Here is a 20,001-nt window from a genome sequence, read left to right on the forward strand (position 1 = left end):
CGTAATTTTATGATCCAAATGTCAGCCTCACATTAAAACTTGTGCTTTGGGGCTAAATGTAAAAAAAAAAAAAACCCCAAAACCCCCCCCAAAAAACAAAAGATGTTTACAGATCAGAACTAACAAATCATTACATGACTACTGCAGTACAATAAACATATATTTTACTTTACAATGTATTACTGTACAGGGCATTTTTTTGCTGGAAAAAAAATGTACAAAGCAGACCTTAAATATTCTAATTTCCATTCCAACTAATGACGGACAGGAAAAAAAGTCCCTTTAAAAGTGAAGCAAAATTTTTTTTTTTTTTTTTTTTTTACAAACATCCAAAATTAGCATTAACAGGCATTCCTACTCAGTTACAATGCATGCTAGTTATTCAAAAACACAACACCAGGGTCCAATTCAATACAAAGCTGATGTCAGTTTAGAGGAACGAGAAAAACCAAAAGAATCTGAACAAATAAATAAAAAAGTGAGCTCTGAAATTCTGTACAAGACTTTTTAGAATATCAATGTACAAAACGTCACTTAAAAACCTTTGTAGCTTAAATTGCTGTTACAAATACACTTCTTTAAGCAAGTTTTTGTCATTAGCATACAATATTTGAACACTAATGCACAAACATGGTCACTTCTGTTTCTGAGGTCTGGTGGATGTGAAAACCAAAGAGTCAACTGTAGGGAGAGGTTCTCAATCGTGTCAGTAATTAGTGTTTTTATAAAACACGTTCAGTGAGATATTTGAATCCAAGTTTTTAAATGCTACAGTATTCTGTTTCCTCTAAACACAGTCGAAACCCATTTAATTCATCCTCTTGGCACTCCGGATACCAATTACATCAGGCTCAGTCTCTCGTTGTTTTTCTAACACCTTTTTCCAAAAAATTTCACATTTTATGAACCTACCAGTGGATATTAGTCAAAGGACACATTAGTTACTAATGCAGTTACTGTAAGGTCCTGCTTCTCCCATATCAACACCTGAATTTGAGGCCTCATGCAAGAACCACTAGATTCATTCCTAATTGGCATGTGCAAGCAATTTATTAGTACTTTGAGCTTAATTTCTGTTGTATCTTTGAAGATTTTACTGCCAGATTTTGCAGTGACAACTTATGGAATCTGGAATAAGCAGAACAAATAGACATATATAGTGCCCTGGGGGCACTGATTATGCACACAAGTCAAATGTGCACCTCCTCACGAAGAGGTGGCATAAATTGGGTTTAAATGAGCAATTTACAACAAGTTTGTGCAGTAAAGAGAGTTGCTCAGTCTGACTTGGAACACATGAGTAAGCGTCACAGAAAAAAAGAAAAAGGTTTAGGACAAGAAAATAAAAATGTTCTTGCATGAGGTCCATCGTCATGTAGAATTGTCATTTTGTGGCCGCCTGTGTTTACTTGTACAATTTCTATGCACCACACTGACTGTGGCTTTCCAACATGAGCACCTTGTGACAATATACTGATGACAGTAATGCCCACAGGCATTGTAATGGCACTTTGATCTCTACTGCCCATACTAACTGACAAATGCTACTTTTTTTGTCTTTGTTTTTTTTACATAATGGGATTATTTGATTTTTTTTCCTCCCCTCAAAATTAAACTTCTCCAACTTTTCCCCTGATGACACTGTGAGCCCATATGTGACTCGATTTAGTATGCAGCCCTTTCCTCCCATGGTTCAAACCTGGGAGGTGATGGTCCAACCAAGGACTTCAAATACCAGATGTGAACACACAGATGGTCTGAGGTCCAGGTCGGATTTGGCGAAGCGCAACTCACCACAAACAAATTCATCAAATTTCAAGTCTTGGAAACTGGTCTGAGGGATCGTACGTGATTTGGACAGTTTTGTCACCTTATAGAAGAGTATCAACACTGCATTTTCAAAATAAAGTGTCACAGATTTTCTATCTTTTTTTTTTTTGTTGTTTTTAATTCACATCAAGTGTGATATCTATAACCAGTGAGGCAGCATGTGGTGTTTCAGCTCACCTTTGCTTCTAATCAGTTGTGAGGGTCCTTGTTTTGATTTGGGAAGACAGAGCTGGGTTTTGGGGGTGCTTGTTTGTATATGTGCATGTGTGACAGGGTCTTGAGTTGAGCTTCAGGTGCCTTTGCTGAAGGGCCCGCTCTGCCTCGGACTGTGATGAGAGCCAAACCCGGAGCTGGCCGACTGACAGGCCGAGGACGCTGCACCACTCTCCCTCTCAGACTTTTGACACGGTGACAGGTCTTTTTGGCAGGGCTCCATGGTAACGGCCACGCCTACGCCGCTCCGCCCTGAGGTCATGTGAGTCACCTCTGACCAGGTGTCGTTCTCTGGGTCGTAACACTCCACGCTGTCCAGGAAAGTGTTGCCATCGTAACCTCCTGTAAATAATAACATCGAGATTTTGTTCACATAAAGCTTATGCTCAGACTTTTTGCTCAGAGATTTAGTTGCTCTGATACAGAACAAAGCTTAAAAACACAGTTTCCTAGGAAAGTTCTGGAGTTAAAAGATGCTCTGATGTCTAAGGGGAGTTAGAGATGTTTACTCATGATGGACATCAGAGATATCCCCAGAAAGTACAAGTTACACAGGCCTCATAGTTTGAAAACCCCTGGCTTACAGGGACACATAAATGAAATCTAATTGTGATATACATTTCTTTTTGTTACACTGTCACTATCAGCTCATTATTTAATTCAACGTCCAGGCCATAGATCAATGTTTCATACACTCGAGTATGATTTTTAGTATTGAGCCATGTATGACAATAAACCATGAAAGTAGAAAATTCCTTATTTATTCTTTTTTTCTTTTTAAATGTGCAAATTCAGTAAATAAAATAAGCCTACTTATACTTATACTGCTGGTGATACATTAAACTGACAAACAAAATGAATACATAAGCATGGCCTCACTTAATCTATGAAGTTATTTTGATTAACATTAGTTGGCCGCGGCCCTGATATCCAAAACAAATGTGGTCAGTTTATAAGACTTAAATGTGCCTGCAACAAACAGCAAAACTATAGAGCAACTACAGTGAAATTCATGCATCACTTAGGTTTGGTGCTTTTTACTCTAGTTTCCATTTACACTAATACTCACCCAATACATAGATGCGTCCGTGTAATGCAGTGACTCCCAGAGCACTGCGCCGGTGCCTCATGGAGGCAGCAAAGCTCCAAGTATCAGTTTCCACGTCATAGCGCTCCACTGAGTTCAGCTGGTTGGTGCCATCGTAGCCTCCCATCACAAAGATGTGATTCCCCAGTGCGCACACACCTAAAAAACACAGATCAAAAGATGTTCAAGCGTTAGATTAGTTTATCTAAATATGAGTGAGCAGTGTTGCAAAACACCTACACGACACATGATGATATAGCAGAAGATTAACCTTTATACTGTACCAATATATAACTGCCATCATGGTCAGAAAGAATACTGAAAAAAGTATATCCACATTACTATAATTATATAACTAAATATTGTAACACCAGCTCAAATATATAATTAAGAATACGTGAAGACAGCATGATTTTTTTAATAGAGTGGCTATTTTATTTTATTTCCTTCTGACTCAGTGAAAGATGAATTCATTGCTTCTTACTAAGTGCTCATGGAAAGTTTTGGGGTATAACAAGGGCTCTGGCATGCAACAAAGTGTTCCTGGTGGGAATCAAACCAGTGACATTATGGTTATAAGAGATGTGTATTAAATACTGGGCTACCAGGACCCAGTTCCTGTGTGGTTTAAAACCCCATTATGATCTCACCAGCACAAATCAGACTTCTGTTGACGTTTATTGAGTGACTTTGCACAGCCACTTATGAGTTGCCTAACTTTTCAAACAGACTATAGATAGATAGATATACTTTATTGATCCCCTAAGGGACAACAATCAATGTGACTTCTTCACTAGAAAGTGGGTTTCTATTTTTCACTTACCAGCTCCAGAGCGGACAGTGTTCATGGGGGCCATAGTTTTCCACTCGTCCCTCTCCGGGTTGTAGCACTCACAGGAGCTGAGCCGGTTGGCCCCGTCAAACCCTCCCACGGCGTAAAGAAGCCGGTTGATGACAGCCACACCCACGCCGATGCGCCGTGTCAACATGGGGGCTACCAGCTGCCACTGGTCCCTTTCTGGATCATACCTTCAGAGAAGCACCAACAGAAATCAGTTTGTTTTCCAACTTTTTTTTTCTAGGGTTTATTTCTCCTGGTTTCCTTCAGCAGGATTAGTTAATGTTTGATCAAGGACAAAACTCAGATTCTCACTCCAACTCAAAGCTCTATTGTTTTTGTTGGAACGCACCCCCAGGTTAAATGTACTACCACTGGGAACTGAACTGTGCGGCACAGATTTATTTGTGTCTGTAGTCTGTGATTGTGCTGCACTGAGTCAGTCTGTGAGCACTCAGACAGGTCAGGTATGTTCCTTTTTCACAGTCATAGTGGTTTGCCTGGTTAATATTTGCTATTTGTCACTGCTCTCTGTCTGCGTCATCCAAAACCAGAGTTTAGTAAATTTTCAACTGCAAATTAATATAATTTACATAATTCTCTGTTTTATAGACAACCTGACAGGTTAAGGACTGGGTCAGAGGTCTCTGTCTGGGTTTGAGCCGAGCCAAATGCAGCAGGGGAAAGTACATTAGAAGCTTGTTGGTGGGACATGTTGATGGGCTATGTGCTTAACATCATCCTGCCTCTTATTCTTTATTAAAATTGATTGTTGTTGCTGGCTCACTGTCCAGGCCAACTGTTGAGAGAAAGCTGTACAAACAAAAATGCTATTTCACAGTTGTAGCAGTAGTGTGGCTGGGTAATTCAAGCATTTATTAGGAATACAGTAAGTATGACTGCTAATGGGCACTTTTCGTTAGGCTGAAGATAAAAAAAAATAATAATGAAAACTTCTATTTTTAGCCATGACATCATCCACGGTTCAGGTTTATAACACAAAAAACATTTCCCAGTCTTTAAAACTTCCTCATTGACATTTATGTGAATTGAAAATATATTACAGGAAGTGGAACAAAACTTTCCAGGAAGTAACCTGACCAGAGCTCAAGTCTACACTGTAACTGTCCTCTGCTGGACCTTAGTCACATATCCCACTGTTGATTTATAACTAAATCAATACAATAATAGGAACCACAGAAACACAGACGTATTGACATTCATCTTTAACTAAAGGGCTTTAAAAACAGCCTGGAACATATAAAAGCACACCTGCAGCACACTGAAAGCAGATATAGCTGTTGCTAGTTAAAAAATTATATGTTATTATTATTATTAACAATGAACCAGGCTGTGGCAGTACAAGCAATACGTGTTAGCTAAAACTGTATTTAACTGCTTCAGGGGAGCTGCTGAAGATGATATCAAATATAAACGGTCTGCCTTTCCCATTAAATGCCCCACTCACTTACCTTTCCACACTATTATGATGAATGCACCCATGTGATCCACCAACTGCATATATCATGCCATCGATGACACCAACTCCGATTCGGTTCCTAGGCACGCTCATGGGTGCACACGGCAGCCAGCAGTTGTTCATAGGATTGTAGCAGTCCAACGCGTTTGAGTCCATGTTACCATCAGGCGCGTTGTTTCTTCCACCAACAGCGTAGAAAAGCCCACTGATCACACAGGCTGCCAGGCCACTGCGGGGTACCTGCAGGTCAGCTAGCCTCAGCCAGGTTCCCATACAGGGATTATAGGCCTCCAGGTAACTGAGAGACTGACGGAAATAACCCCCTGCCGTGTAGATGAGCTGTGGCACCTTGGGAGTTCGGCAAGAAATTACTTTGGTGGGCTTGTGGAGGGTGAGATCCTGGAAGATCTGGGCCAGGTAGTCTTTACACTGGGGGTCCCAGTCTAGAGACTGGAGCTGTGCCTGCAGGAAGTTGGGGGTGAGGGAATGGCAGCGGACAGCCTGGAGTAAGGCCTGGACGTACGGTCGTCGGTTCTCCCGGTCGTAGCGCACCCAGGCCACACACGCCTGGAAAACTTCAGACTCGCAGCGCACATTGAGCTCATCGCGGCTGATGAGCGTGACCAGCTGACAGTGGGACAAGTTGAAGAACTCCTCCTGGGTCGCTACCTGGAAACAGAAGTAGAAATAAAAACTTTTTATTAGTGTTTTTACAACACAAGTGCTGAGCTCTGATCAATTAAATATAGAGTCGTGAAAATATCAGGTGTTAGGAAATTTAAGAGGAATTTAACCAACTGTGTTGAGGAAAGGAGAATAAAATTCAGAATGGTGAAACAGCTAAAGAATATTTTTATTTTAATCACTTAATCTGATTTCAATTGATTTGTTGATCATTTGGGCTATAAAAATATCAAAGAGGGAGTGAAAAAATGTCCATCACAGCTTCTTTAAGACCAAGACGTCTCCAGATAGTTTCTTTTAGTCTGTCCAGTCCACGACCCAAAGATATTCAGTTTACTATCACATAAGACTAAGAGAGACACAATATCCTCACCGCTGAGAAGCTGGAACCAGAAAAATTGTGCAATTCTTGTCGTATCTATCAACTAACAGATTAACCGACTAATCATTTCAGTGTCAAGATGACAGCTGTATTATGTTTAATTGTTTCAATCAGATACAACAGTCAGTATGTGCTGACTGGAAACAAATCCAACTCTTGGCAAAAATAATTCACACCTTAGTCAAATGTCAAGATTATCTTGGACACAATACAGGAATAAGATAAGGCTTATTTAGACAAGCACACAGACTGAAAACCCAGGAAATCTAACTTCCTGCCTCGGCTGTCAAAGTACATCTCAAGCCAAATCTTTGGAGGGGCGTGCATGCATCAAACATGCCGCTATTTGTTTGTGTAATTTTTGAGAAACACTAAATAGGTTTCAAAATATGCCCTCACCGTCTGGGTTTAACTCATTTCCTCATATCAAAAGACACGAGGAGCGACACTGATAGATATTATGTGACACGTCATTATGACTCAGTGATCTCCCTAACCTGCCACTGCCGTGTCTTTCTCACCGACTTCTGAGGAATTAATATCGAGTCGTGCTTTGTTTCTTTGTTGCTGCATTGTGTTGTCATCTTTTGCAGTCAGGTATGCTCCAGCCACATGTAAACCCACACACCACTTGTTATGACTCATAGCTTGCATTCTTGACAATCATTGTGAGCAGGTCTGAAGTTGGAAAAAAAAAAAAGCCAGCCAACAAAAACCGCAGTGGAACAAGTGAAACAGTCTTTACTTGCACCATGAAACGCTTAACACACAAGTCCCCTGGTACAAACAGTAGTATAAATAGTGAAGCTCAGTTTCTCTTTTCAGTTATGAGCTGTGAAGATACATTCATAGTGTATCACTGCTCTAGTAGAAAAACTCTGATTATTTTATATGACTTTCAGCTTACATGAGCATTACTTAAGTTGATATTATGACTTTTTAAATGAGCATGTCATTGCCCTCAAATTAAGTCAAACCACAGTGTGGCTAGTGGCTAGACTCTGATCAGAAAATATGCAACCAAAACTGATTTATCGCAGCAGGGATCAGCCACTAAATCATGCGATTAAAATTCATGGACAACTCGTTTGCCGTTAAGTATATCTACCACATAGACTGGTAGAAGGAGCAGTTCTTTCATGTGCACGTGGCACAGCCTGACTGATCTCACATCTGTTCAGAACAACAGGCAGCTAGCCAAGTTTCAATCCAAGGCAAATTTTATGAGACGATGGTCAAGATGCGTATCACATAAGCCCCATGTTCCCCAGCTGGATATATTTGTTGCATGTCAAAACAGAGGAGCTTGTGTTAGAAATGCTGCCTGGTCTTCACCTGGCTGAAGTTCATGTAGATGTACTCTCGGGCCTTCTGTTGGAGCTCGGTGCAATCGATCTGCTCAGCAAAGCTGGCGATGCCGATGGCGTTGCTGGGGTCGAGCTGCTGGACCAGGAAGTCACAACAGGCCTTGACCACGCTGTCTATCTGGTACATGACAGCGCCGTTCATCACGTGGATCACACACTTCTCCCCCACAGAGATGCTGGCTGTGTAGGCAAACTCTATCAGTCTGTCCATTACCTGAATGGGCGAAGAAGACAAAGGGTTGCAGGAAGGTGACGGCAGAGCGGAGCGAGACAAAATGGGGTGAGGACGGAACAGAAACGGTCACTGGGAGAGAAAAGGAGGGAAAGCAAGGCTCTAACGCTCTATTCAGAAGCCTTTTCATTTCTCCCAGGAAAGTACAGACAGATTGGCATCTCATAAGCTAACAAGGGGTAGGTATTGTGTCCATGTATGTATCTATGTGAGCTTAGTAAACATCCAGGTTAAGTAAGAGAGGTCAAACCAAGTATACTCGGCCAGGTCTTATTGTACTTCACACGGTGTACACTTGGTTCCAAACACAATGATGCTGCCATGGCAAGAGGCTGAAATCTTGAACTTAAGCTCTGTTTATGCCAGAAGAAGAAAAAAACTTTATTACTGTTTAGTACAGTTATAAAAAAAATCCCATTGTAATGTATCCCAGTGTAGTGGAAATTGTGCCAATAAAACCTAGTGCAAAAATAAAAATGCTATTTTCTCATCTTTTTCGGATAATTATTTTGATTTCAAATTTATTTTTGAGTTATTTGTATTAAAATGTCACACATAACACCTCTAAGATGGTTGTAACTCCAGTCCTCTTTTCTGTACTGAGACCCTGAATCATGCTTAATCATGCGGTGGTGAGTGGAACAGTGTGTAAAAACATGTCAAGCAAACGTTTCTTTTAAGAAAACAAGACGTCTGACTCACCCTCGGGTGAATGCCCTCGATGGGCACTAACTCCATCCCGCACTCCTTCAGGCCGTTGGTGAACATGGCCCTGAAGACCGGGGATGAGGAGGCCAGCACCACCTTGTGAGCCACAAAGTCCACCGCCTCCAGGTCTTTGTAGCGCACACGCAGTGTGACGTCGCACAGCTGCCGCTCCAGACGCAGCTCGTTCATGATGGCGAAGGCGGCTGCCGTGTGGCTCTCTAGCGTGTAGCTGAAGACGCGGTGGCCGTTGCGCGTGGACGGAGTCACCAGCGCTTTGCATTCTGTCAGGCACTCTGTCATTTCCTACCCTTTCTCCTCCTCCTTAGTCTCTTTCTCAAGAACAGCACACACTGTTATGGGGCATCCTTGCACCACATGCAAGCATGGGTAAAATAAAAGAAAAGGCTCTCCTGGGTATGCCTGATTGTTGTCTGTGTGGAAGGGTTCACGTTTAAATCTGATTTATGAGGACATGAGGAGTTCCTTGCTCTGTTCAGCACTCGAGTCCAGCCATACCGCTCATTAGGGCATTACTAAAGATGCCTATGCGAGCTGCCAGTCATAGCTGGGTGCGCTGTAACATGCTGTAGTTCCAACATAATCAAAATGTCTTTGAGTTCAGGATTCCTCTGGGTTTCCTCTGAGGGTTAACTTTACAAAACCAAGCCAGAGGATGACAGGCACAGAATATTTCTGTGACAGTAAGAACTGAACACGTTCAAGAAAACTGAAGAGAGTCTCTTTTAGTTCAGCTGTTTGAGTTGACAACAGAAGCGTTTTTCTTTCCGTTCTTGGGGACGTCGACAGCAGCTTGTCAATCAATCGAGTCCACAAAAACAGTCAGATATGAAGATATGTGTAACTTCTCTAGGGAATCATCTTTTTTTTTTTTAGGTCTATGTCAACAGATTTATTTAAATTGCTCAAATGTTGTTAATAAAGTAATTCATCAGATATCCCCTAAGTAAAAAATAAACCTATCTGAAGATTGATGTGAATGCTTGCGAGATTCACCACTGGGGCAGGTCTGTCCTGCATATTGATTACTCCAAAGAGTGGGGAAAAAAAATTTGATTCACGGCTTCATTTTAAAGAAGTATTAATTAAATCTGCCTTCGGAGTGCTGTGCTTCTGCTGAGAGCTGCAAAGTAAGATACAGCAGATGAGGCAATGGAAGGGTTGTCAACTCTGAAAGGGAAGAAAAAAAAAATTGAAGGTCGAGTGCCAAAAGCGTCATATGGGTAACTTGGAGCCCTTTGGGAATGAGGAGGGTGGGGGGGGGGTGTTCGGTGGCTTTCTACGGAGAAGTCTTCCTTGAGGTTTCCCAGCTAAGGAATCTGTTTGCACTGCTGTGTTTACTAGGAAGCTGTCGGCTCAGCTGACAACTGCAAGGAAAGAGAAAGGGAGAGAGAGGCAGTGAGATTGTATGTATATACAATGATTCTACAATTTAATAAGATGCTTTTTTTAAATATGCAGTTTATAAATCCTGTTACTGTTTAAATCTGTGTACATATTTACTAAAGGCTGACATATGTACTTATGAAACAATAATAATAATAATAATAACTTTATTTCTATAGCACTTTTCAAAACTTGGTTACAAAGTGCTTTACAGAATAAGAACAGACAATCAATAAAACAGCAAAAGAGAAAAAAAAAAAAAAAAAAAAAAAAAAAAAAAGTAGGATAAGACACACATTTAAAATCAGTCATATAAAACAATTTGGGCATTTCTACCCAAACGCCAATCTATAAAAGTGTGTTTTCAGTTTAGATTTAAAAGTGACCACAGAGTTGGCCAACCTGATCTCCTCAGGTAGAGAATTCCAAAGCTTTGGAGCAATAACTGAAAAAGCCCGATCTCCTCTGGTGAGGAGTCTGGAGGAGGGCATGGCCAAAAGGGTCTGACCTGAGGAGCGCAGGCAGCGAACCGGAGCATAGGGAGAGAGAAGGTCACAGATGTAGGAGGGGGCAAGGCCATGAAGAGCTTTAAAAGTAATTAATAAAATTTTAAAATTAATTCTAAAACTAACTGGTAACCAGTGAAGTGATGCTAAAATAGGTGTTATGTGCTCGTACCTCTTTGAGTCAGTTAAAAGTCTTGCTGCACTATTTTGAACCAGCTGAAGACGATTCAATGTTTTTTGACTCAGTCCTGTGTATAGAGAGTTACAATAATCTATTCGTGAGAAGATGAGAGCATGAATGACTTTATTAAGGTTAGCATATGACACAAATTGTTTAATTTTGGCAATATTGCGTATATGCAGGAAGCATGACTGCACCACCTTTGTTATATGTGTCTCAAAGTTAAAATCCGAATCTAAAATTACACCCAAGTTACGAGCAGAAGGCATAATTAGAGGTCTCAAATTTCCGAGGCTTTCTTTCAGGTTTTCTCTCGCATTCCTAGGCCCAAAAACTAAAATTTCTGATTTAGATTTATTTAACTTTAAGAAGTTTTGAGACATCCAGCTCTCCATATCCGAGAGGCAGTTAAAGATGTGGATCAGTGAATCTGGGTCATTGGCTGCAAGAGGGATGTACAGCTGTGTGTCATCAGCATAACAGTGAAATTGGATGTTGTGTCTTCTGATGATGTGGCCAAGTGGGAGCATGTATATTGAGAACAAGATTGGACCAAGAGTAGAACCTTGAGGAACTCCACAGGACAACAAGGCTGAAGAAGAAGCACACTGTCCGAGTACTACAGAGAATGGCCTTTCTAATAGGTAGGAGTTAAACCAGGAAAGTGCAGTGCCTCTTACGCCAACCCAGCTTTCCAGCCGCTGTAGTAAAATTCCGTGGTCAACTGTATCAAAAGCGGAACTTAAATCCAGCAGGATCAAAATTGAACAGGACCCATTGTCAGCGGCTAAAAGCAGGTCATTCATGACTTTAAGGAGGGCAGTCTCTGTACTGTGATGGCGACGGAAGCCTGATTGAAAAGTTTCAAAAATGTTGTTATTATTCATGTGTGCAATAAGCTGAGACGCAATTGACTTTTCTAAAAGTTTTGATAAGAAAGATAAATTCGAAATTGGTCTAAAATTATTAAAATCTAGAGGGTCAAGTGTAGGCTTTTTAAGAAGTGGTCGCACTATGGCTTTTTTAAAACTGTTGGGACACACACCAGTAGACAATGAACAGTTAATAATGGAGAGAATATGAGGTCCAATTGTATCCAGAATCTGTTTTAAAAATCTTGTAGGCATCACATCCAGCTGACAAGTGGAGTTATTTGTTTGGTTAATGAGATGGTGTAACTCTGCTAGTGTTATTTGTTTAAATTGAGTTAGGTAGGAAGCAGGTTCAATCAGCGGGACAGTATTAGGTGAGGCTGGTGGGATGTGGAGCCTGATGTCTTCAGTTTTTTTCAAAAGGTGGTGAAGAAATTGCTCACACTTTGAAGCAGATATCTCAATAGGAGTACTTGGTGGAGGTCTGACTACAGAATGGATTGTTTGAAAGAGTATTCTGGGATTGTTGCAGTTTTTGTTTATCAGATCGGATAAGTAGGAATTTCGTGCATCTTTTACTGCTTGTTGGTATGCATGCATTAGATGTTTGAGGTTTTCCAATGACACAGTGAGGTTATCCTTTTTCCATTTTCTTTCTGCTCTTCTGCATTGCGTTTTCAAGTTTCTAGTGTGTTCATTTAGCCAAGGTAAATATTTGTGCTTTGGTTGCTTGTTTTTGAATGGGGCAATTACATCTAGAATTGCTGTACATGTATTGTTAAAGCCATCAAGTAGGGTGTCAACGGATACATTAGTTGTGTGACAGCTATTAGATGTCAGAAACATTCTAACAAAATTAGCAGATGCATTAGGTTTAAATGTCCGTGTACGTATACTTAAATGAGGTGTGTCTAGCTCAGGAGTATATAGTTGCAACAAGCAAGTTACAGCTTTGTGGTCAGACACACTAAAATCCAGAGGTTGCACATTTCTAATAAGGTCGCAGGTTGAAAGTACCAAGTCTAGTGTGTGTCCCTTGCAGTGAGTGGGAACGGTTACATGCTGTACAAGACTAAAAGATTCGACAAGATGAACAAAATTGGTGGTCAAACCAGAAGACATAGGGCAACAAACATGTATATTAAAATCGCCAAGGATGACAACCCTGTCATATCTGCTCATAATATTGGAGAGAAAATCAGAGAATTCATCAATGAAACTATTGACGCTCTTGGGGGGCCTGTAAATTAAAATGCATACTACTGGATGTCGGGCGCATATGCGAAAAACCAATGACTCAAACGTTGTAAAAGTGTCTGTTGGTAAATAGGAACATTTAAAACAATTTCTATAAATGACTGCAACTCCACCTCCACGGCCAGTGAGTCGGGGTTGGTTCAGACATAGGTAGTTGGGTGGGCATGTTTCAGACAGTGGAACGAAGTAACCAGGGCTTAGCCATGTTTCAGTTATGAATAGGAAATCTATGTCATTTTTTAAAATAAAATCCTGACATAGGAAGGATTTGTTGGCCAGAGACCTGATATTAATCAGGCAGAGATGAGCCATCGGGTTGGGGGACTGAGTTGAAGTCCTTACAGGAATCAGGTTATTTAGTCGAGCTGAGTTGGATGAGTGAGATACTACATTTCGCCTTTTGGTGATTCTGGCTGGTATTATAGAAGGAGCAGAGAGAGTGGTAGTAGGGTTAGCCTTGGGCACACTGTCCTGATTTTCGCTCAGGTCTAATTTTGTTATACCATCGTCCGTGCTGTCAGACTTGCTTGTCATTGTGCCTGAGGTTTTGCAACGGTGCAGTGCACAGCTCGACAGACAGGGGGTGTACGCAGATTGATTGAGTGAAGATGGACCGATAGTGTGTTCCGGGAGTTCTGAAGGAGTGTCTGTTGTAAACAGTCAGTCACGTGTGGAGTTCTGCACAACGTGCTGCAGATTAGCCGCTAACAAGTCGCTGCCCTGTCGGTTTGGGTGAAGGCCGTCAGCACAATACAGTGAAGGGCGGCCCCAGAACAAGTTAAAATTATCTATTAACTGCATGTGGTTCGACCTGCATGCAGACTGGAGCCATGTGTTGAGACCTAGTATCCTGCTAAACCGACCAACTCCACGGTTCAGAGTGGGGATGGGGCCGGAGATGAAGACAGATAATCCATTTTGATGGTAGGGTCGCAGAAGTTGAAAAAGTTCATTGAAATGTTTTTTCGTGACTTCGGACTGCCCGTGTGTTGTGTCGTTAGTGCCAACATGCACTATTACTCTGTGGATTGTGGATGGGAGGGAATCAAGCAGAGGTGGAAGTTTACTTAGTAGGACTGGAACTGTGGCTCCAGGGATACAGTGTGTGACAGCATTGAAGAATCGACTGTTTCTTATGATGAAGTCTCCGACTATCAGGGTAGTCGGAGGAAAGAGTGGACGAGGCAGGGAAGAAGAGTGTGGCACCGTCTGTGGATCATCGGGGCTGCCTTGCTGAAGTGGTGGGCTGTTAGTCGGGGCTTGATCCACCAGCGCTGGCCGCTGGTCTTTCGGGATTATCGGTGTAGGGAGTCCGCCAGAACGTCTCAGAACCGCCTCCTTAAGAATTCTCTTCCGAGCAGAGGACTTTGTAGGTCGACGTGACAGTTTATTGTTGGCACTGTCCAGCTGGCCCAGAGCTGTTCGAGGTGCAGGAGCATTTGGAGTTGGACAGGATAGCGCCTGATGCAGAGCCGGGGAACTGTCACAGCCGACGGGCTCAGTGGACACAGAGTGTGGGGCATCTCTCTGTAAGGCAGGAAAGTCCATAGACGACTCCAGATCGGGCAGAACCTGCGGTGTCACTGAAGCTGCAGCTGGTGGGACTGGTGATACTGGGGCCAAGGCTGCATAGCGGTTGGAAAGGCTCAGGCAGGGCACGTTTATGGACCCAGCCGAACGTCTCATCCGTACGTGGACTGTGTCCTCTCCGTCCAACGATTCCTTCTTCGGAGTAGAGTACGAAGATGGTCGTGATCCAGAGGACCGGTCCCAGATAACTGTGTCCAGGTATGCAGCGCTTATAGACGTTAAACGCTTATGTTGCCCACAAGCAACGTCCATAAGCTTGGAAAACATAGCTTCCTTGCTCTGTAGTTCCAGGGACAGTCGTCTAACATCTTCTTTAAGGTTAGTGATTGTTTTGAGTGCAATTGTCAGTGTAGTGTTCTCAGATTCAGTCTTATTCGGATCCATGTCAGAAAACGTCTCATCGTCGTGGTTGAACATTGCGGACCGAAACCGGTTGTTGCTGGACGAATTTTCCATCGCACAAAGTTTCAGTTAGCGCTAACAGCTAACAGCTAACAGACGTCAGACGCCCAGCTGTTTACACTGCAGCGAGAGACAATCAAGTGTCTCAGCGTCTCTCTCAATCAGCATATACAGCCAAAGTTTCAACACACTGTGGACCTATGCCTTTTGCACCCATGGTTTATTCTTCCTCCTGCAGGTCAATGGGGTCAAAGTTTCCTCCTTTTCATGGTGCGTCTGCTATTTTTAAACTTGACACCTTGATAGGTGTCTCAATCTCAGTTTCCTCAACATGTTGAAAGAAGCTTAACAAACGTGACACTTCCACATCTAATCCCCCAAATTTATAAAGAACTGCACAACAAAAGAGCTTTACAATATTAGCCAAAAAAGAAACAGATAAATAGTGAAGATGAGAGTATAAGGAATAGAGAGGGAGGAATGCCCGCTTTCAAGGACGACGGAGTGACTCAAATTAGGCTTGAATTTAGCTGACCAGCATGACTGAGTGTTTTTACTCGGTCCTGTGACCAGTCCAGCTGGGGGCTGGAACAGAGGGAATGATTTGTGCCCAGTTCTCAATAACAAAAGACGCATGGTAACGAGACAAGCTTGTAACAATTTAACAACAAACATCATCTTTCAATCTGCACCACGGGCTACTTTTACTTTAAGAAATCTTGAGAAACCCACTGCAGTGGATGATAAACCAAGCAGGGGACAGCAATGCAGACAAGTTAGGAAAGGAATACTTCTACTGGGAATATGCGGGCTCAGGTCCATGGAGAGGAAAAGTTGCACTTTTGCGCGGCATTAAAATAACCTAGACGGAGGCTGCAAAATTAAAACCTCTCTTTACTGTCAGTCCATTTTCAGAAAATGAACTGCCTGTAAGAGTAACAGTAACAGTCGCTAATTGTCTGGTATCTAATCAGTAAGAGTCACAATTACTCAGCAACAATGCCTTTGTGAGTGCTCAGGGTTATATAACAAAACACCTGTAGGTTGTGCACACAGTTATCATTACCCTGAAGTGGTGATAAGAGGACGCAGTGCACAGGCCAGATATGTACGGCCTTTCTACTTCCCAATCTCCCTGTGTGTTACTGTGTATTCTTTAATCAGCAAAGGCGAGGACACAAATTGTTTATTATGTCTGGACATTTTTATTTTATGAACTGATGGTGACACGTCAGCGGCCGTCATGGAGCTCCTCATATACGCAGTCAGCCAGCCAGCCAGCAGTAGAGCCTACTGTAATATGAAACACACTGTGATTCCGATTTACTGCCGTGCATTTCTCCTCCCAGGTTTCTGGGTAAAATAGTTTCACAGGAGAACATATTGCTCAACCCGCTTGCTCTCAGAGGCAGACAGAAACTGCCTGCTGACAAACAGGCTCCCTGTGCCTGAGCTGGTGCCTTTACTGATCAGCAGAAAATGTGTTTATTTTGCGAAGCGATTCATTGTTTAAATTATTTGCGTGTCTTACATCCCAGCAAATTGACTTTTTTTTTTTGGTTTTGGTACATCGTGCTGAGATCTGCAAAACAGTGACTTCTGACATTTTAGAAACCAAATGATTATGGCTGTATCTTATGATAATTTTCATTACTGGATTATCTGCAGATTACTTCCTCTGTTAATGATAAAATATACCCATCAGAAGTTCCTCATGTCCAAGGAGACATCTTCAAATGTCTTATCGTTTTCTGCCTAACAGTCCAAATGTTTAGTTTACAATGCTATTCAACAGTGGCACTGACAGAACACAGAAAAGCAACAATTTTTGGCATTTTTGCTAAAACTTGAGATGAATTTAATCGGTGGGTACAGTCAAATATATGACCCAAGCATACAGGCCCCTCTCTGACAGTGTGAGGTTAGGTAATACTATGTTGAGATTTAACTGCTCCTCAGCACTTGCGGCCTCTCTGCAACACCTTCAAGGACCTCTCATAGACCCCGCACCTCAGTTTAGGAACCACCGTTCAGGCCTGCAGTGCTTGGACACCTTTCAGCAGGGATTGCACAATAACTGGAGCGACTCAAACTTTAAAGTTTATCGGTTCAATAAGAGTTACACCTACATTGCACAGCCGTGTGAACGCTTTTCAGGCTACAAAGCAGGCGAACGAGGACGAGCCTGGAGTGGAACAAACAGGAGTGTTTAACGTGTTTCATGAGCATTTCTGGCAAAGAGCTTTCCTCGGTGACTCATCCTGAACTCTTCACCGAGCAAACAGTGGAACTGGATGTACCAAAACATGACCCAGAAGGGAAGCCAGTCCTTACATAAACCAGATGGAATTAGATTTCCGCGCCATCTATCTAACATGAAGAGCTTTCACACAAAAGCCCCGTCCACCCTCTCTGTCTCCCTCTCTGCCTCCCGGTCCAATCACTAGTTTTACGCTGATCATTTCTGCGCTTGTTTTGATCAAGAAAATGATCCATAGCGCTGGCGTGCACCGAAACATTAGGGCAACACAGGTGAAGCGGGGTCGAGTTTGTTTTTTTCGGACCGAAGCGAGCTGTCCATTGACAAACAGCCGGAGACACCGCAAATAACAAGTTAAACGTTTCGGAAACAGAGCTGACAGCGAAATAGGCTCCTAATAATAGACAGTAGCGTAACGGCTGTGAGCCGACCCGAGCTCAAAAATGCTAACAAAGCGGTCTCCAAACATACTCCTACTGTCAGCCGAGCGCGGGCTTTCGTTTCTCCCCCACAACACCGTTCCTATAAATCATTACCGTTTGCTTAAATTTGTAATAAAAGAAACTCACGTAGTCTAGTTCAATTCCTCCATCGCGGTCTGCCGACTGCCGAGCTGTGCGCCACATAGGAAGGAGGGGGGGGGAGAGTGGGTGGGGGGTGAGGGGGGGGGTAAAGCTGTAACTCACCGTGACTAAGCATTGTACCGGCCTCTTCTCGCTTTCACAATAAGAGTCCGCCTCCACGGCACTGGACCCGCCTCCGTTGAAGAGTAAGGGCAATGACATACATCCCGAGGGAGGGGGCTTTTATTGAGAAGGAGCTCTCAAAATGAAGGAAAAACAAGGCCGATTGTTGGCTGTGTGCCACGAACTGTAGCTTTAACATCAACCAAATGGGTTACAAATTAAACAAATAAAACCACCTATACGATAAACTTTTTAAAATGTGCCTGCAACGCTTTGTAAGAAAAGGATATGCCGTCATGTTAAGAAAAGGTTCATCTCAGACTACACAAGGACGAATCCAGTAACATCACTTCAGAGCAATGTGAACAAATTTTGCAAGCTCAACAGGAAATTACATTAAAAAAAAACGCCGTTATTTAATTATGTGAAATGAAAGCATAATGGTGCTCATGAGACCTGATTAGCCTATAAGTCAAATTGCTTTCCTCATTTGTATGTGCGGCTCACCTTGCCTGTCAGGCTTTCTTCCTCAAAACCTCCGCGTTTGTTAATGGCTCCTTCAATACAAAACAGCCTGACTGAAATCTGCTTGCTCTGGACAGGTGCTGACACACCACTAAGTTTTTTTCCTTTCTTGCAAAATACGTAATTCAGGTCAATACAGCATTCTGTAGCCTCTATTCTGGTTAACAGCCACAAGGTGGCATCAAAACCCAACTGTTACACCGCACGTCCACAGACCCACTTTGCCTCACTAGCTCAATGTACTTTACTTATTGTCAGATGAGTTTTAATTATTTGAAAATGAGCTGCCAGTAATTGTAGAGTACTAAAATATTTCAGGTTTGATGCCCTATAGCCAGGATTCAAGGCTGATTACATCAGCTAATTCATGCTGTGATTATATCTCCCCTCCTGTAGCCAAAACGAAATAGATGATAAAACATCAGCACTCATGAAAAGTTTTTGATATGATATGTTATGACAAGCCTTGAATCAACCTTCACTAATAATTACCCATCTGAGCGATGACTGCCATCACTCTGTGTATAGTCATAGCCAGAGGAATTACGTGAGGTTAACCTTGGGACACCACATGGACAATCCTAGACAAGTGTCATACTGTCTGTCTGCTTCTCATGCCTCTGGAGGTTAAAGCCGCACTCCTATACAGCTCTAGGCTCAGTTTTGTGATCTACTTTCGTATACTATACCATTACTATTTAACAAGTTAACTACACAAGCCAAAGCTCTGGTGGGTGTGAAGCTAGGAAGTGTTGGGTATAGAGCAGGGAACAGTACAGTCTGCATCTGTACATCTGTAATACAAACCCTTAGGGTGGGATTATCCTTGGTGGTCATGACAAATGACTTACGGCATGTACCTGCCCAGTTTGTTGTGTGATTTCAGCAGCAGGAAGGAAGCTGAGGGACAGGAAAAATTCCCAGACTTGCTGACCTCTCTGAGCAGGCACCGCGCTGGTGGAAACAGCCCACATCTGGAGAAACACCTGCACCCATATAAACTGTATCAAAGGTGTCTCAGTATGTCTTTGGGTCACCGAAGGTTAAACAAAAAGTGAAACAACCATATAGTTTGTCAGGCTACCTGTTTTGATACTGTAGGACTTTGCTGTGCATGAAGCTACCGAATGTGTCTCTTTGCACACAACCAACTTCCTCTGAGAGCTGTGTAAAGTTCACATATAGTATTTCCATAAACAATAAATAATTGCCTTGCCACACCATGCTTATGTTTAGTCAGAAAGATTTGCAATCTTAATAATGTTTTATGCTTGGAAAGAGATTCTACGAGCAGTGGCAAGCCTTCAGCATCTGTGGTTGCAAAATATCGCAGCAGATCAAGACATCATTTCACATGTTTTTCCCTTTGTGGCATTTAGAATAAGCATACCCCAGATCAGTGTTTCGTAATTGTATGAGATAAAATACCAAATAAAACCCACACAATGTTTCTCTTGAACTACGCCCCACAGTGGGACTACAATGTCTCTTTTAGCC

The 20,001-nt window shown here is 42.4% G+C and overlaps 1 protein-coding gene across 4 annotated transcripts; it reads right to left on the reverse strand.

Moving 5' to 3' along the window:
- Positions 1-147: 147 nt before the first annotated feature.
- On the reverse strand, positions 148-18,570 carry keap1b (kelch-like ECH-associated protein 1b). 4 transcript variants are annotated; one of them, XM_041035566.1, is made up of 8 exons: positions 18,487-18,570; positions 17,980-18,169; positions 8,816-10,206; positions 7,850-8,095; positions 5,441-6,117; positions 3,954-4,159; positions 3,113-3,289; positions 148-2,385 (listed from the first exon to the last, which is right to left on the reverse strand). In XM_041035566.1, exons 3-8 carry the CDS (start codon positions 9,119-9,121, stop codon positions 2,120-2,122), a joined length of 1,878 nt encoding a protein of 625 aa, XP_040891500.1. In that variant the 5' UTR covers positions 9,122-10,206; positions 17,980-18,169; positions 18,487-18,570; the 3' UTR covers positions 148-2,119. The 4 variants fall into 4 exon arrangements, with proteins under 4 accessions (XP_040891500.1, XP_040891501.1, XP_040891498.1 ...); XM_041035567.1 differs by having other exon boundaries at positions 17,980-18,115; positions 18,487-18,558; XM_041035564.1 differs by having other exon boundaries at positions 17,980-18,568.
- Positions 18,571-20,001: the final 1,431 nt, after the last annotated feature.

The sequence above is a fragment of the Toxotes jaculatrix genome, chromosome 4, assembly GCF_017976425.1.
Source record: "Toxotes jaculatrix isolate fToxJac2 chromosome 4, fToxJac2.pri, whole genome shotgun sequence".
NCBI classification, from domain to species: domain Eukaryota; kingdom Metazoa; phylum Chordata; class Actinopteri; family Toxotidae; genus Toxotes; species Toxotes jaculatrix.

Excerpts from the sequence above, each read along its gene's own strand:
- keap1b (XM_041035566.1), bottom strand. The coding sequence starts at position 9,121 with ATGACAGAGTGCCTGACAGAATGCAAAGCGCTGGTGACTCCGTCCACG. Across the intron at positions 6,118-7,849 it reads TCTACATGAACTTCAGCCAG|GTAGCGACCCAGGAGGAGTT; the intron begins GTGAAGACCAGG and ends TTCTGTTTCCAG. Across the intron at positions 4,160-5,440 it reads CATCATAATAGTGTGGAAAG|GTATGATCCAGAAAGGGACC; the intron begins GTAAGTGAGTGG and ends GCTTCTCTGAAG.